At 37.9% G+C, this 16,934-nt stretch overlaps 1 protein-coding gene across 2 annotated transcripts in view; it reads left to right on the top strand.

Annotated features, from left to right (window-relative positions):
- Clic (chloride intracellular channel protein 5) overlaps window positions 1-16,934 on the top strand; it is a 357,007-nt gene that overhangs the window by 309,650 nt on the left and 30,423 nt on the right. The window contains exon 4 of one of the 2 annotated variants that reach the window (XM_067138611.2): window positions 15,091-15,230. In XM_067138611.2, coding sequence (XP_066994712.1) covers window positions 15,091-15,230 — 140 coding nt within the window. Of the gene's footprint in view, window positions 1-15,090; window positions 15,237-16,934 lie in introns of both variants that reach the window. The other variant, XM_067138610.2, reaches the window with a different exon arrangement.

Genomic DNA, 16,934 nt, shown 5'->3' with positions numbered 1-16,934 from the left:
CATGTGAGGCGAATGGAGGAGGATAGGTTACCTAGGAGAATAATGGACTCTGCTATGGAGGGTAAGAGAAGTAGAGGTAGACCAAGACGACGATGGTTAGACTCGGTTTCTAACGATTTAAAGATAAGAGGTATAGAACTAAATGAGGCCACAACACTGCTTGCAAATCGAGGATTGTAGCGACGTTTAGTAAATTCACAGAGGCTTGCAGACTGAATGCTGAAGGGCATAAGTCTATAATGATAATGTATGTATATATATATATATATATATATATAATATTATTATTTATTTACATATTTTACGCCCACATTGGAGCACTGAAATCAATACATTTGAGTTAATTTCTTCTTCTCCTTCTCCCAGAACTTTTTCATCCTCTCCGACCTGGAAGCCCTTTGTGTGTCCGATATAGTATATTGTTTCCGTTCAACTGCTTTTAGTTTGAGACTTATGCTTTTGTTCTTCAAAATCCTCTTCTCTTTTCTGTCTTTGATTTGTTGCCGAGTTATACCCAATTCTTCCAAATCGTCCTGAACTTCTTTGAACCAATTATTATTGATTTTATTCTTCAAAAAGTAATCGAATAGTTGTTTCAATATCCTGGTGTCTGCTAATCTTGATATGTGACAGAAAAAGGAAATTCTTCTTTTACGCATTGTAGATATTATTGATTCACATTCACGATAGACAATGTTGTTAGGCAACAATCTCGACTGTCCATCAACTTGGTGTTTTTTATTAATAATTGTTCTAAGAATTCTTCTCTCAGTTTTCTGTAATTTGTCTGTTGTAGATTTTACATTTAATTTGAATAAAGTTTCACTAGCATAGGTTGCCTCTGGTTTAACTATGGAATTATAGTGTTTCAGCTTAGCGTTTATCGAAAGAGATTTTTTTTTATAGGTTGGCCAGGTAAGTCTTTGTGCTTGTTTAAATTTAGTTGTTCTGTGTTCTATTGCTTCTTTTTCATTTGTGTTCCATGTTATTATTTCCCCAAGATATTTGAATTTCTGAACAATTTTAATCTCTTTATTACTGTTCAGCTGAATAACTGGTAAATCAACTTTAAAAGTTGGCATCATTTCTGTTTTTTCAAATGAAATTTGTAATCCCATTTTTTTAGCTATAATTTCTAGTTGTTCAATTTGAAATTTAGCCTCTTCTATTGTATTTGCAAGTAATGCTAAATCGTCCGCAAAAGCAAGGCAGTTGAGTTTAATATTTCTACCGATCTTGATAGTTGGTTGGCATTTCTTGTTCCATTCACGCATAACCTTCTCCAATGCACAATTAAATAACAATGGTGAAAGTCCGTCTCCTTGTCGAAGTCCAGTTCTTATAGTGAATGATTCTGATAATTCACCTCTAAATTTAACTTTTGCCTTCGTATTTTTAAAAGTCATATTAATGAGGTTAACAAGTTTTTGATGTAAGCCAAATTCTTTAAGGCTTTTTAATAATGAGTCACGATGAATACTGTCGTATGCTTTTTTAAAATCTACAAACGTGATGACCAGACCCTTACTTCGAACTCTTTGGTGCTTCATTATCCATTTTAAACTAATGATTTGATCTGGACAGCTTCTACCTGGTCGAAATCCTCCCTGATATTCTCCAAGTTCTTGGTCGAGTTGTTCTTGGATTCTTGTGTATATAATCTTGGATAAAATCTTGTATGTAATATCAAGTAAGGATATCCCCCGATAATTATTTGGATCGGAGCGATCACCTTTCTTGTGCAGCGGGTGGATTATCGCTGTATTCCATTCCTCAGGAAGCTTCTCCGTGTTCCAAATATCAATGATGTATTTATGTAGGTTTTGAATAGTCTGATCATTAGCATTCTTCCATATTTCTGCTACTATTTGATTCTCTCCTGCTGCTTTGTAGTTTTTAAGTGCATTAATTGCCGTTTTCACTTCATTGTAAACTGGTGGTATAATCTTTTGTAATGGAGTTTTATTTTTTGGGTTAGGATCAAATTCTAAATGTTCCACAGGATCCTCACAATTAAGTAACTCTTTAAAGTATTCTGCAAGAATGTTAGCATTATCCTGATTATTGTGTGCCATTTTACCATTTTTATTTCTTAACATAAGTGTGGGAGGGGTAAATTTAGATTGATATTGCTTGAATGTTTTGTAATAGTCTCTTGTTTTATGCTGATTGAATGATTCTTCTATAGTGCTAAGCATTTCCTTTTGATAATTCCTTTTAATTGTCCTAATTTCTTTAGCTGTTTGTCTTCTGGCATTAATTAGTTCTTCTCGAGATTTTTCCGTTTTCCTCTGTTGATCATTTATCCATGCCTTGTGTCTTGCTTGAATTGCTTTGTCACATTCCTCGTTCCACCACGCATGTTTCTTTCTCCTTTTGATTGGGGCAATTTCTTCAGCTATGGTTTTAAGTTTGTTGATCATTGTCTCTAATTTGTCATTTAAAGGTGTTTTGGATCTCTCTAAATATATTTTATTATTTATTAAGTAACTGGGATCATAATTTCTCCTTGCTTTGAGATGATTATGTTTGTGTTTCCTTTTTAGTGTTAACTTGATTTTTATTTTTGAGATATAATGATCCGAGTCAATGTCTACCCCACGGAGGACTCTGACATTATAAATTTCTTTATGATAATCTTTATCCATGGCAACATGATCAATCTGAAACTCTCCCAATTTTACGTTAGGGCATTTCCATGTCATAAGTTTATGTGGTCGCCTCATGAATCTGGTGGTTTCCAAAACGAGTCTATGATCTGCACAAAGTTCAATTAATCTTTGGCCATTTTTGTTCGTTAATTTATGAGCTGGCCATTTTCCTACAACTGTGCGATACTTCTTTTCTCTGCCTATTTTAGCATTGAAATCTCCAAGTAAGATTTTTATATGCTCATCAGGGATCTTCGCTAATATGTAATCAAGTTCCTCCCAAAAGTTTTCAACTCCTTCTCTATCTTTATTGTTTTTGTCATTTGTTGGTGCATGGACATTTATTAAAGTATAAGTTTTATTCCCTACTTTAATTGTTAGAAGTGCCATCCTCGAAGATTTTGAAGAAAATTCTTCAATTGATTCTATTATGCTACTATGAACAAGAAAACCTACACCAAATTGAGGGACATTCTTCATTACTCTTTCTCCTGGAGGTCCTTTGTAGAGACGATAACCTCCTGATTCAATTGGGTCCTGGTCTGTGTTCCTAAGTTCTTGTAAAGCCATTATTAAAATCCTATGTTGGTCCATCACATCAGTTAAATGTTTCAACTTGCCCACCTTACTTAGTGAATTAATGTTTAATGTTGCAAAGTATGAAAATTTTCCTGATTTGTTGAACTTAAGTCTCTTCTTACATTGTTGGGTTAGTCCACTGTCTGTCAGCTGTCTGTCGATTGTCTGTTGGGCTTCCAGGCGCTCCGATTCGCCTAGGTCTTCTACTTGACACCCCACCGATTCCGAGTGGTGTCTTTGTGCAGATCCTTGTTGTTGTTTGTCCACACCGGTGGATTTATTCATTAGAAAACTCATCATCATTGATTGTCTGATCTTTCGATCGAAACATTTCTGACCAAGGTCAGGCTTTACAATTCCAGATGTGATCTGGAAAGGTGATTAATGAAGTATGAATTGGTGATGAATGAAGTGCTACAAGTTCATCCTAGTTGTTCAGGACTGGAAGTAGGCATTTCCTCCATACTCCGCATATGTTATGGTTTTCCCGCCAATACTCGGGTAGCTGATTGCAGTGGTTTCCCACTGGGCGATGGGGTCGCCACATCCCTACGCCAATATAATATTATATTATATTATTATATTATTATACTAGGCGTAAAGCAGCTTCAAACGTTCCCGCTCCAGGGTTACGGTAGAATTGGACTCTAACAACAGTAAGAAATTGAGACTAAGCTCCCCTCTCAAACAGTGACCGGCAATCAGCTTCAAAGTTCCGCATTCGACTCAATTTAGGGCACATTAAGCAAGCTCAAAATAAATAACAGTCTACCTGGAAGGAGTGAAAGAAATGAACATTCAGCAATAATTAGAACAGTGTCAAGAAGCCAATCATTTAAAAAAAAAAAAAAAATTTTAACTGGGAGACAAATAGATATTTTTAGTGTAACAGAGTTGGAACTTTTAACAACTATTCCAATGAATAGATATAGTTTTTAAGCAGGCTAACTATGTATTCATCCTGTCTCATTTCATCAACCCATTAACCCTCACATTGTTTTAACATCATTTTTATTTAATTTATATTCAAATAGTCTTTAAGAGGAACAATATACCTGAAAATAATGTATTCAGAAACTTAGCGATTCACCTAAGCATAACAACAGCTGAAGATATTCTCAAGTGAGAACGAAACATGTACTGTTTATAATTTGCTAAAAAGCAAATAAAAAGTATCAAAAAGGTGGAAGATTTTCAATTATTGTAAGTCTCTGTTGTGTGGTGGGACCGGCCTTCCCGTGTATTGTTCTCGTCGGTCATCTTACCTGCGAGTTTCTTTGAGATTCAACTGGAATGTTCTGTTTCCAGTGACATCATGAATATTTCTTGATCAAATTACACAAGCTATAAAAAGGGAGACGAGCCCCGGAGAGTCAGTCGGAGTTGGATTCTGTGTGGGCGTCAGTGTTAGAGTGAGTGACATTTGGGCTCTGAGGTGAAATCAGTGAGTTGGGGTTCGTTGGCTGGGCTGAGGGCGACAGAGGTGTTGGCTGTTGCCAGTGTCCTACAGAGGTCTGAACCAGGAGCTGCTGTTGTTGTGGTGTCGGAGTGTCCAGAGAGTAGCTGCTTGGTAGATGGTGTACAGGATAGAAGACTGTTTACTGCCTTAAGAGTACTATGTGTGTGTACTTCTGTGGATTAAAGACTGCCGTGAATCAGCGACTGAAGCAGGTATCGTGAGTGTGAGGATAATTGGACATGTGTTCATATTTGCTGTTGTGAGTATCGTCCTGCCGTTGGATACTGTTGAGCTGTTGCTGATTGTTGTTCACTTCATGTGACTGTGTGAAGTACCAGAAGGTCGTGAAAATTCAATATTCATTGACATGGCCCTCAACGGGCGACTTAAACGCACTCTACAGTGGTTTCGATTACAATGCGATCGTGAAAATTCAATATCCAGAAATATCTTTAAAATTCTACCTAACCATTCCCTTCACTCCTATAACATCGTTAATATGTATCCCAGTATTAAGACATAAAAACTATTCCCTATCATTGAAAAAAAAAAAAAAAAAACTTAAACAAATACAGTCGTCTAAGCAAACCAGAGATTCAAAATTTTTTGTCTGCTCTAAAATTGGTAATCAATAACAATTTCTTCATGTTCAACAGTATTATACAGTATATTAACAGGATGGCTTGGCAGTCTATTTAGATTTTTTGGAACACACTAAAATTAACAACAACATTTTCGCAAATGTGCTATTTCGGCTAGGTATGTCGATGACACCCTGGTAATTATTGACAACCAAACCGCTAATGCACCTTCCACCCTCCCTAATCTGAACAATATTGAGACACACACACACACACACACACACACACACACACACACACACACACACACACACCCTCCCCATATTAAATTTACCCTTGAATCTGAAACCAATAAAACAATTAATTTCTTGGAACTGACGATAAATAGACTTCCATCCTCATCATATAAGATGTACAGAAAACCCACACAAACAGCAACTACCATCCACCAAGACTCCTCACACCCACAAACACACGTGCCACTTAAAACTGTATGGTCGATCGTGCTTTTAAAATACCAATGTCCAAAGAAAACTTCAATAAAGAATTGAATATTATCTGCGCCATTGTTAGGTTTAATGGCTACAGCAACTTTTTTATAGAAAGAATAATCAATAAATTTGAACATCATCCCTAAGAGGACATTAAAAGAAAAATCCAATCTTTTCACTTTTTCCACTTTTACTTTCAATAAAGACGCCTATGGAATCACAAACATTTTTAAGAAAAACAATACTAAGGTTTTTTTCGAATTAACAACAGGAACATGGAAGTGATACACAACTCCACCTCAGTAAATAGAACTAAAGTTTCTTCAAGATCAGGCGTTTACAGATTAAAATGTAATAACTGCATTTCTTCTTACATAGGCCATAAATAGCTTCAAAATTAGGTATTTGGAACATGTCAACACAATAAAGTATAATAGATTCTCGGCGGTGGGGCAACACATGCATGATTCAAAACATAGCTTCACTAACATAGATCAAGATACAGAAATCTTAGAGACATTAAGCAATAGCTCCCTCCTCGACATAACTGAAAACTGTTTTATACACCTTGATCAATTCAATATTTCAACCCTTATCTAAACTTAAATGGCATATCAGAGAAGTCCAACACTCTTTTCGACTTTCTCATCAGGGTTTACAAAAATACGAAGTTTTCAGGTCAGGGCTCGATCTTACATGCAGTAAACAACACCTTTTCACGTTATTTCCCCTTATCGCATCATCCGTCTGCTCCGCCTTAAACACCTTCTCCTTATATCTACTCCCTCTGTACTTCTCCCCCTTCCCTCCAACTCTGCCTCTGCCCCGTTCTTGCTTTCACACACGACTCATAGCTCAGTTCCTCTTCACACATCAGGCTCCACGGCATGCTGACCAAGGTGAGATTAATACTATTAGTTTTCTTTTGTTTCCATTTGTTTTCAAGCAGTATTTCTTCTTTCTGTCAGTTTCCTTTCCTCTGTATGTCTTTCGCATACCTAATTAAGCCTCGTCTTTCTTTAGGTTGTTTATGCTCCGCATCGAACTGAGAAGCTTGAGTCTTATACTTTTCCTTTGGGTGGTGTGGGGATATTTATGATGATGATAACAACAACAGAGCACATTTTAAATGGATGTAGAGGCTTACCTCTAGGAAAAGACACTGGAATTTGTCGTACACTTTACAGATGACCTATCAGTGGAGGACAAAGTTACACTGCAGCATTTAAGTGAGGGAAAGTATGTAGTGAGAAGACGGTAACACAGACATCTGAAACATGACTCACTGTTTCTCAATTGAGTTAAATTATTACCGGTAATCTACACTAGTGAATTAATTTGGTGACGAATGCATAATTCTATCACTTTCAACAATAATACATTTTTTAAAAGGCCCAGAACTTGATCACTTAATGAGTTACAAATATACAAAGTAAAACGCCTTCTTTTCAAAGAGCAAGAAGTCAAAATCAACTCTATTCTTTTTTTGGGGAATGTCCTTATCAATAGACAACATGGAAAGGCCATTTAATCTTGCCTGAGAGGATAAATTTCACAAATAGGTCTTCCTCCATTTCAGTGATGAAAAGGATCTTTCTGCTGTAGATACTGAAACTGACAATATTCACAATATTTGCAGTAGTTTTGAAATGTTGGGATAAATTTCAGGATTACATTGCTGAAAGGCCTCAATTGCAGGTCTTGGAACAAAGTTCTTCACGGACAGTCTAGATTTCCATAAATGCAACTCTGCGAATGAAGGTTTTCTAACAATGGGTGAGTAAAACTCTGCAAGCTTCTGAACTTTGTCTTCTTCAGTATCGTTTTAAGTAGGCACATAAATTCACAAAATGATATTTTGACTTAGAAATCATTCCTCTAGTTGGTTAATAACACAGTGCAATAAATTCTGAGGTCACAAATTTTTTTTTAGAAAATGTAGGCTTTCTTTATGAATTTCGACCCTCTGAATTCGAAAATGATACTGAAAACATATCGCCCACAGTTCTTGCACAAATCTCACAAATTTGTAATTAATGGTAAAGCAGTTTAATGATATAATAATATTCTGATTGATATTCTGAGCTTCATAGGGTGTTTTAGTGTTTATTATAATATACACGAGATTCGTAACATGTAAAGCATCATCATTGCCGTGTGCCATATCCCCTCCTCCATCCCGGCCCATTACCTTCGTGCGTCTTCTTGCTTTTGTAGCAGTCACTGGAACTTCTTCTGAATCTTCAGAATGATAATTCTGTGCTTTTTTACATACAGGTCCAGTCTCTGAAGTTTCACTTGCAATGCTGGAGTTCACTACACATTCATCTTCACTTGACACTTCTCCAAACTCTTTGCCTGATTAAAATAATAATAATAACAATAATCGTATGGCCTCAGCTGCCGTTTTGCAGACATTTCGATTTGACGCCATCTGGCTGTCTGCTCGTCAATTTCGACGTTCCGGTTTACTCTGTCTGCCATCTAGCGGACCTAGAGTAAACCGGATCTCTCTTGGGCGTCTATGGCTGAGATTGAATTAATTTTGTCGGGTAAATACCAAATGTATCACCAGAGATCTTTTACATGCCGACATCGTACGACATGGAGTGTCGAATGGACTTTTTTCCGCCCTTCAAAAATCCGACTACCTCTGCCGGGTTCGAACCCGCTATCTTGGGATCCGGAGGCCGACACTCTACCACGGATCCACAGAGGCAGCTAATTTGCCTGATTCAAATGAATAATCATAGTCACTGCTGTCAAAATAAACATGCATATGTATTTCTTCTTCATTCATATTTGCCACTTTTATATCGCAAATTCAACTGAGACCATTCGTATTCACAGATAAACGCGCCTAGTACAACACGTGTGCACACATCATCATCATCATCATCATTGGTCTGCCCTTCCAGCGAGCCGGGTAGGGTGTTTGAAGACGAGCGTCTTCCAAAGTTGCCTATTCAAAAAGATTTTGATGTCCATGACAGATTCCCAATTCCATCCTCTTCTCTCCACGTCTTCTCTCACTTGGTCCATCCATCTCCCTGGTCTTCCAGCTGGTCTTTTACCTGTTATTCTCTTTTACAAATAAGCACATGGTAACCTTGTGCTATTCATTTGTTTAACATGCCCAAACCATGTAAGTCTAGATGACCTAGGTTAGATTAGATTTCATCATTTTTCACGTGATCAAGTCGTGTCTTTTGGAGGGCAGTTCTAAGAAATTTCATTTCTCTGGTGTGAATCCTACGACGATCCTTTGATGTTAGTGTGCAGGTTTCCAGAGAATATGTAAGGTTGGGAATGAAATATGACTTGTACAGGGTCATTTTCATTCTTTGTGGGACCTTCTCACCCCATAGTAGGTGTCTTAATGATACCGTAAAAGTTAGAGCCTTTGGTTACTCTGTTATTTCTATCTCAGCTCTATTATTACTAGCCATTAGGTTTCCTAAATACCTGAATTGGTCTACTTAAACTTGGTGGTCCTATATTTTTATGTTACGTTCTGTATTATGTCTGCTGATTTTCAGTGCTACTGTTTTGGATGGGTTCAATTTCATTCCATAATCATCAAACTTCTTACACCATGCACTCAGATTATTTTGCACTCCCTCCTCTATTTCATTCCATATTGCCACATCAACTGCAAACACCAGAGCCTGAGGATTTTATTACCTTTTTCTTTTAGTTCTTTTAAAATGGTATTCGTAACTGCTATGAATAGAAGAGGTGATAAGGCACTTCCCTGTTGTACTCCTTTAGTTGTATTGAACCATTCAGAGCGACCATCTCCAACACTGACACACTACTCAATGTAAACAAAACACAGCTAACAGGCCGCGGGTAACCATGACGATACATGGCTACATATATCTCGTATTATTTCCTTGGAGGTAACGGAAAGGCTTCCTTTGTGCACAAAAATTTGCTCTAGAAACTTGAGGAATATCGATCAATCTCAATTAGGTCAAAGAACTTCAATAAATAACTTCTTAAATAGAACGAAACACGTCGAGGTGACCTCGACGTTGGACCCGTTATAATAAACCATGTTGTCGAGGTCACCTTGACGTTGGACCAGAAAAGGTTTAAGTGTGTGGTTCAAAACTTCCTGGGAAACAGTCATAGTCCAGAGTATGTCGACATAGTGGAGATCATGCTGACGAAGTTGAAAATGCTCAATAAGTTTGAAGTTACATTTTTTTCATATTCTCACCTTGTCATCTTTTATCCAAGCCTGGGTGAAAGGTGAAACAGTGAAAGGTTCCATCAGGATGTAGAGGACATGGAACGACAATACCAGGGAACTTGGGATATTTGGATGATGGCGACTACTGCTAGATGCTTCACCGTGAGCACACGGAAATGCCCCATAAGAGGAAAAACAGGGATCACACCATAACTAAGAAAGCACGGAATTAATTACATTAGTGCATGTTTTCTACCACATTCTCCGTATGCATCTGTTCAGTGTGTGCATATTTCAATATTTTGTTGGTTTAAACTTGTATTCTAGTTCAGCATGATTCATGTGCCATATATATGTACTACTTCAATATGTGATATCATTATTAGCAAAGTATACGTTTTGTGCCAATCTGTGAGTGATACAATATTTTCAGTGTTATTTTCGAATTCAGGAGGCAGAAATACGTAAAGTACACCTACTTTTGTGAAAAAAGTTTTTTCACTGTTACACTGTGTAATCAGTATAGGGACTGTAAATACTCATTCTATAAAAATCTTTGACAGAATTTGTATGTACTTTTGGTCTGTATTTCTGCATCTTTGATTTCCTCTTCATAGATTTCTCAATGGCTAACATCTCTGCAATGACTTCAGATTTTCTATAGATTACTTGAAATTAATCATTTGATCGGCTTCTTATTTTCTGCAGCTCAGATACAGCATCTTCAGTAATAAATACTGCTTTCATTAGATCTAGTTTCTTTCTGGAAAATCATAGAAAGGGGCAAGCCATAAATAAAAATTGTCTCTGCAGTAAACAATGAATTCAAAATTGATGCCATTCATAACAGTTTTGCATTTGTTCCTCTGGAATCACTCCAAGTTGTTATTTTTTAAAAAGCATCACAAACATATTCCAGTAACTCAATAAAATAGTCCAATGCCTCATATTTTGCCACCCTTTTTGTAGTACAGTCTCTCTAGTGACTTGATGCTGGGTGTAGCTTGCTCATTTTCAATAGCATTTAGTAAAGATGTATTCCGTTTGGGAGTATTAAAAAAAATCATAATTTTTCCAAAATTTACATTTCACTAGTTGACCCAAGGGCTGGTTTCCTATTCCACCAGAATTTGCAAAAACAATGCAAAATTTTCAATAAGCTCCTTTATCAACTTCAGAACATGCTAATCATTCTTTTTGGATTCTGAGTTTCCTGTCTTTATAAATTTATCTAATAAAGGAAATTCATAGTTTTTTGTAGGGACCCGCAAATTTTCTAATTCTTGGATTTGTTCTTCTGCAGTTAATTTCTGGTTCACAAATGACGACATGTCACATGTTGTAATTAGAGATTGCTCATCATCATTGGTAGCTGAATTCCTATTTTCGCAGTCAGTACTTTTTACAGCCACATCCCCAGCCCCTTTGCTCGTGCAAGGCTTCTTTGTTACACTGAGCTGTTTCTTCACTACCATTGTCAGTTGGACATTTTGGCTTAAAAATTCCAGTCTTCTTGATTTGAGACATAACTACACAACTTAGGTTTGAGAGAAATACTACGCTATGACATTATTTACAGGCACACAGCCACACAACAATTTTCAGAAACATAATGTAGAAATAGAGAAGAATAGATATATTTTGTCTAAAATCATTGATTGTATAAAATTTTGTGGGGCATTCGAACTAGCTTTATGGGGTCGTGATGAGTCTTCCATATTATAAAAGGCACAGATATGGTATTAAAAACGCACTCGCTCAGTAACATCAGTTACATATATTTACACGATAGACGTCGTATGTAACTAGGAAAGAAATAAACAGAACTGCACATGACTCGCGGAGGATAAGAATTCTTGCACCAAGTCGTAAAGAGCAGTTCTGCAAACACTGTATCAGCAATCAGGTTAAGGATGAGTTGGACCATGGTCATTGTCACTGTCAAGATTAAGGAGGCTATTTCTATTATAGTTGGGGAAACCAAGTTCAAAAATAAGCAGACCTAACAGTAAACAGAAGGAAAAAGGCAAGACCTCCCAGCAGGGATGTATCTATTTACAATAATGAGTAGTACAAGTGCCTCATGGGAGGGATATATCTCCCTTACCTCCCCTTATCTATGCCACTGCTGTGCCAGCAGTTAGTTGCAGGTTATTTCAGATCATTTTGTCTGTCAGTTCAATGTCTGTTGCTTTCTGCAGTTCTCCTGGCCAGTAATTGTCTCCACGAGAAGTATGTCCCTCTTAATAATGCTTTTGTCACATGTACTTGTCGGGGTCATACAATAACGACCGCACACAGCTTTCATCCGCATCTCCACGAACCTACTACGCTGGCGTAGCAGGGAGAGAGGTGATACTCCCACGTGGCGTGTCCCAGGTGGCAGATAGGGGTGTCCCAACTGGCTTGCCGGCGGACTTGAGGGAAATAAAATACCGTTCGTGGACCAAACACACAACCCCCTGTGGGTGGGGACACAGGCAAAGAATTCACCCACGGTATCCCCTGCCTGTCATAAGGGGTGACCATGGATGATCAAATTAGAACCAAGAAACTACTTGTGATTAGTACCACCACGCGGGGAACACCATGGGTCACTTTTACTTGCGTGTAGTACCACTATGTTCCGTACCAAATAGGTTTGTGATTAGTAGCAACCAAGAGCGCGACGGCTTTTACAGTACCTGTGATTAGTAGCACTCTATGAGCGACACCATGGGATGATGGATCCCATGGTTCTGGCTTGCCTGTGATTAGTACCCACTATATGAGGAACACCACGGGATAGTACGAGTCCCTGTGGTTAGTACACTTATGTGATGAACACCGCAATGTGCGAAACAGCGTAGGTCTGTAATACATGTGCGAATTTCATTACCTGTGAGTAGTACCATAATGTGTGGAATACCACGAGTCTACACTACTCTTCATTAGTACCGCAACATGACAACTACCATGGCTCTACGTTCTAGCGATAAGTACCATTGTGAGCGGCCACTGACTTGGATTTTTGACGTCTTTCGACTACAAGTATCATCAATTCAGTATTGTGCTGTAGAAGCAGTCCCTTGGTCAGTAATACTATTGTTCTGTGCCCGCTTCTGTTCATGTGAGGCACTTTGAGTCGCTTCCACTGATCGTTTTAAATTTATATCCATCCATTCATTCTTCGTCCTCACGTTTTGAATTGTGGTCAGTGGATGTTTTTTGAGCTTTTAATTTGCCATTTCATTTCGTACCATTACGGGCCGATGAACTCGATGTTAGGCCCCTTTTAAACATCATCATCATCATCATCATCATCATCATCCGCATCTCCATCAGACATCCTCTTTTGTCGATAATTGCACAGTAGCACACTATTCCTGTTTGCTTGCTTGCATTCTCACTACTGGACTATGAAAACTGCCATCCATCGTGTTTGGCTCGTGTCCAACATATCAAAGCCGTAAACATCGTCTATCAAACAATAGCTTAAGATAAAAATAAAAAACGCGTATAAAGATGAGCCTGTCTGGTCTGAATTTATTTTGCTTTTCCTCCTGTTGAGGTTCATGTTATTTCTTTATTCCTCTCTTGAAGACTCTTATATTTTTATACTACAAGATACCTTGGATTTTATGAGTTGACAGTTTCTTACAAAGTTTTGTATTTTCATCTTAAGCTATTCTGTTTGGTAGAGCATTTGAGGTTTTGTTTTACAGCTTCATCTGTTCTTTTTAATTGACATTCTTTATTCATTGAGGGGCTGCCTGGCCGAGGTGGTAAAGGCGTGCTCGCTTCGCCCGGAAGGACGTGGGTTCGAATCCCCGTCAGGAAGACATAAAATTTAAGAAACGAGATATCCACTTCCGGAGGTTCACTCGGCCTACACCAAAAATGAGTACCAGGTTAATTCCTGGGGGCAAAGGCGGCCGGGTGTAGAGCTAACCACTCTACCCCGTCACGTGCCGCGGTTAACATTGGTGGAAGCCCTTATCTTCCACTCCTCCCAAGGCCTTCATGGCCTGCATGGAGGTGTCTTTGTCTTTGTCTTTTTATTCTTTCTTCAGTACTTCACTTGGATCTCCTTGCCTTCTTGCTTAGTATAGACATTATCTTCTCTGGTGTTTATTTCTGACAGCAGTTTTAAATCATACTACCACCCCCTGTGGGTGGGGAATGCAGGCGAAGAATATACCCGCAGTATCCCCTGCCTGTTGTAAAAGGCAACTAAAAGGGGCAACCAAGGATGATTGTATTAGAACCATGAAACTACTTGTGATTAATACCATCACATGGGGAACTCCATGGGTCACCTTTACTTGCGAGTAGTACTACTATGTTAGGTACACACTAGGTTTGTGATTAATAGCAGCAGAGAGCGGTTCACTGTGGTTTTACAGCACCCGTGATCAGTACCATTGTGAGAAACACCACGGGTCTGGGCATTGCCTGTGATTAGTACCGCTATATAAAGAACACCACAGGAATACTTGCGCCCGTGATTGGTACACCTAGGTGAGGAACACCGTAGGTTTGGTTTGGTCAGTAATACTATTGTTTATGATAGGTTCTGGGGTGGGTCCACTGATTGTTTTAAATTCATATCCATCCATTCATTCCTCATCTTATTTTTTTATTCTGGTCAATGGATGATTTTTAGCCTTTAAATTGTCATTAAATTTCGAACCATTAGGGGCCAATGACCTAGATGTTAGACCTGTTTAAACAACAAGCATCATCATAATCATCAAATCATACTACCTGTTTTTGTTTTGGCCCAAGTATTTTCTCTGTTGACCCCACTTGCCTCTTTCAGTGTGACTCGTCTTGGGTCTAATACTGGCAATGACCTGCATATATGTTTTCTGAATTCTTCTTTGTTGCCAGAAAATGTAAGATGACAAATCTTATTTTAAGTAAATGAGAGAGTGGGATATATTTTTTTAAAGTAGTAAGAATGGTATATTGTTGTGTAGCTTTGCTAATACTAGATTAGAGCCTAATCACTACTTTGTAGTTTAAGCTACCATATCAATTTATGGAAGCAACTGGTTTGAAAAAAAAAAGTTCAAGAAGAAATACTTGTTGAATATGTTGAATAATTTGTTGCTATCAGCTTGGTCAGTTTGGTATTTGTGTGTTGCAGGTAAATACTTCGTGGACTTTGAAATTCCCAAGGATATGGCGGCCCTATGGCGTTACATGTATCACATGTATCAGTTGGATGCTTTCACGCAGAGTTGCCCAGCTGACCAGGACATAATCAACCACTACAAGTTGCAGCAGGTGGGGGTCAGTACACACACTTTCACTCACCTCTTGCTTTGCTTTTAACTGCTCTGCTTCACTGACTGGCATATGTGTTTACATCACCATCTCGTATCACATGCATGTTAGTTGCAGTGCATTTTGCATGAAAATTTGTGAAGTCTACAAATTCTTATGGGTGTCCAGTATATTTTTCTGTTGTTGATGATGATGATGATGATGATTATTATTATTATTATTATTATTATTATTATTATTATTATTATTATTATTATTATTATTATTATTATTATTTGATTCGTTATGCCCAACTAAGGAGTGTTTGTGAACTTGTTTAGCACAACGTTTCTTCTTGTGTTCCCAAACTCTTTTCATCCGTTTGCTGTGCTTATTTTTGCATTCTTCTGTCCATCCTGTAGCTGGTCTTTTAGGTTGATCAGCAAATTTGTATTTGTTTGAGATTTCTGAAAAAAAAAAATTCTGTCTTGCAAAATTTCTTCATTTATACCAATTTTCTGAAGATCTTTGTTTATTTGTGTAAGCCAGTTCTGATTTTTTAGAGATACTGCGAGATTTAGTATTTTCTTTGTTAGTCTATTTTTGTCCATCCTGATCAGGTGACCATAGAATTTTAATCCTTTTTTTCTAATGGTGTGTGTAATTTTTTCTGTTACCGTACTTGATAGATTTTCTGTGATTTCCTTTTCATCCAAATGCCATTTTTGCATTATTATTATTATTATTATTATTATTATTATTATTTTATTATTATTATTATTTCATGATGAAAAAATATTACAGCATGGAAAACAGGATCACAGAGAATAAAAGGAGTTATTGCTCCACTATCCAAAAGGGAAAATGCAAAGAAATCTGAAAATTAAAGGGATATCCTGCAGCTGCTAGAAGTAATGGTAGCAAAGAGGAACATAAAAATGCCCAAAAGAACAAATTAATGATGTGCCCATTCTTACAACTGACTGGAAATGTCAGCTCTGTTAAACAAAGAGTAAAAGCCATCAGAACTATGAACCAAAAATAAAGAGAAATAAAATCAGAAATACAGAGGGCTCCAGAAAAATGTAGACACTCTTTGATAGTTAATATCTTTGGAACAAAATGACATATCATTGAAATTCTTGCATGGTAACGTAACCCATTGTTTTCTCAACAGATTATGGTCACATGAATGGCGCGACAATCTTGGTGCGTGTTTTCCAGCAGATGACTGCAGCAATGTTTGTTTGTTTGTTTGTCCAACCCTTGTCCCGTTTCCCTACGGGGTCGGGTATGAGGTGAGATGAATTTGTCGTGGCGGTTTTTTATGCCCGGATGCCCTTCCTGACGTCAACCTCATCAGAGGAGTTAATGAGATGAAATGAATGACGTGATATATGATAGTAGGGAGAGGGTGAAACCCGGTGCCGGCACATAGCCTACTCCTGTCGAATAGCACCAAGGGGTCTGCTCAAGGCTTAACGTCCCCATCCGACGGACGAATCACCATCAACAGCGTCATATGCCCTCACTCCATATGAGCACTGCGGAGAGGTTTGGAATTTAATCCAGGCTTTTGGCACGCAATCTAGTGATTAGAAATTGTATACCACCACCTCCCCTACCCTGCCGGCCAACATTCTGATGGTGAAAATTTTTTCGACCAACGGGACTCGAACCGGCTAACCTCGGTGTTAGACCGTTTTTAGACTTCAGCGCCTTATA

This window comes from Anabrus simplex, chromosome 1 (assembly GCF_040414725.1).
Source record: "Anabrus simplex isolate iqAnaSimp1 chromosome 1, ASM4041472v1, whole genome shotgun sequence".
Lineage (NCBI taxonomy): Eukaryota > Metazoa > Arthropoda > Insecta > Orthoptera > Tettigoniidae > Anabrus > Anabrus simplex.
The sequence above is the reverse complement of the archived record's forward strand: the minus strand, read 5'-3'. Positions and strand labels throughout refer to the sequence as shown.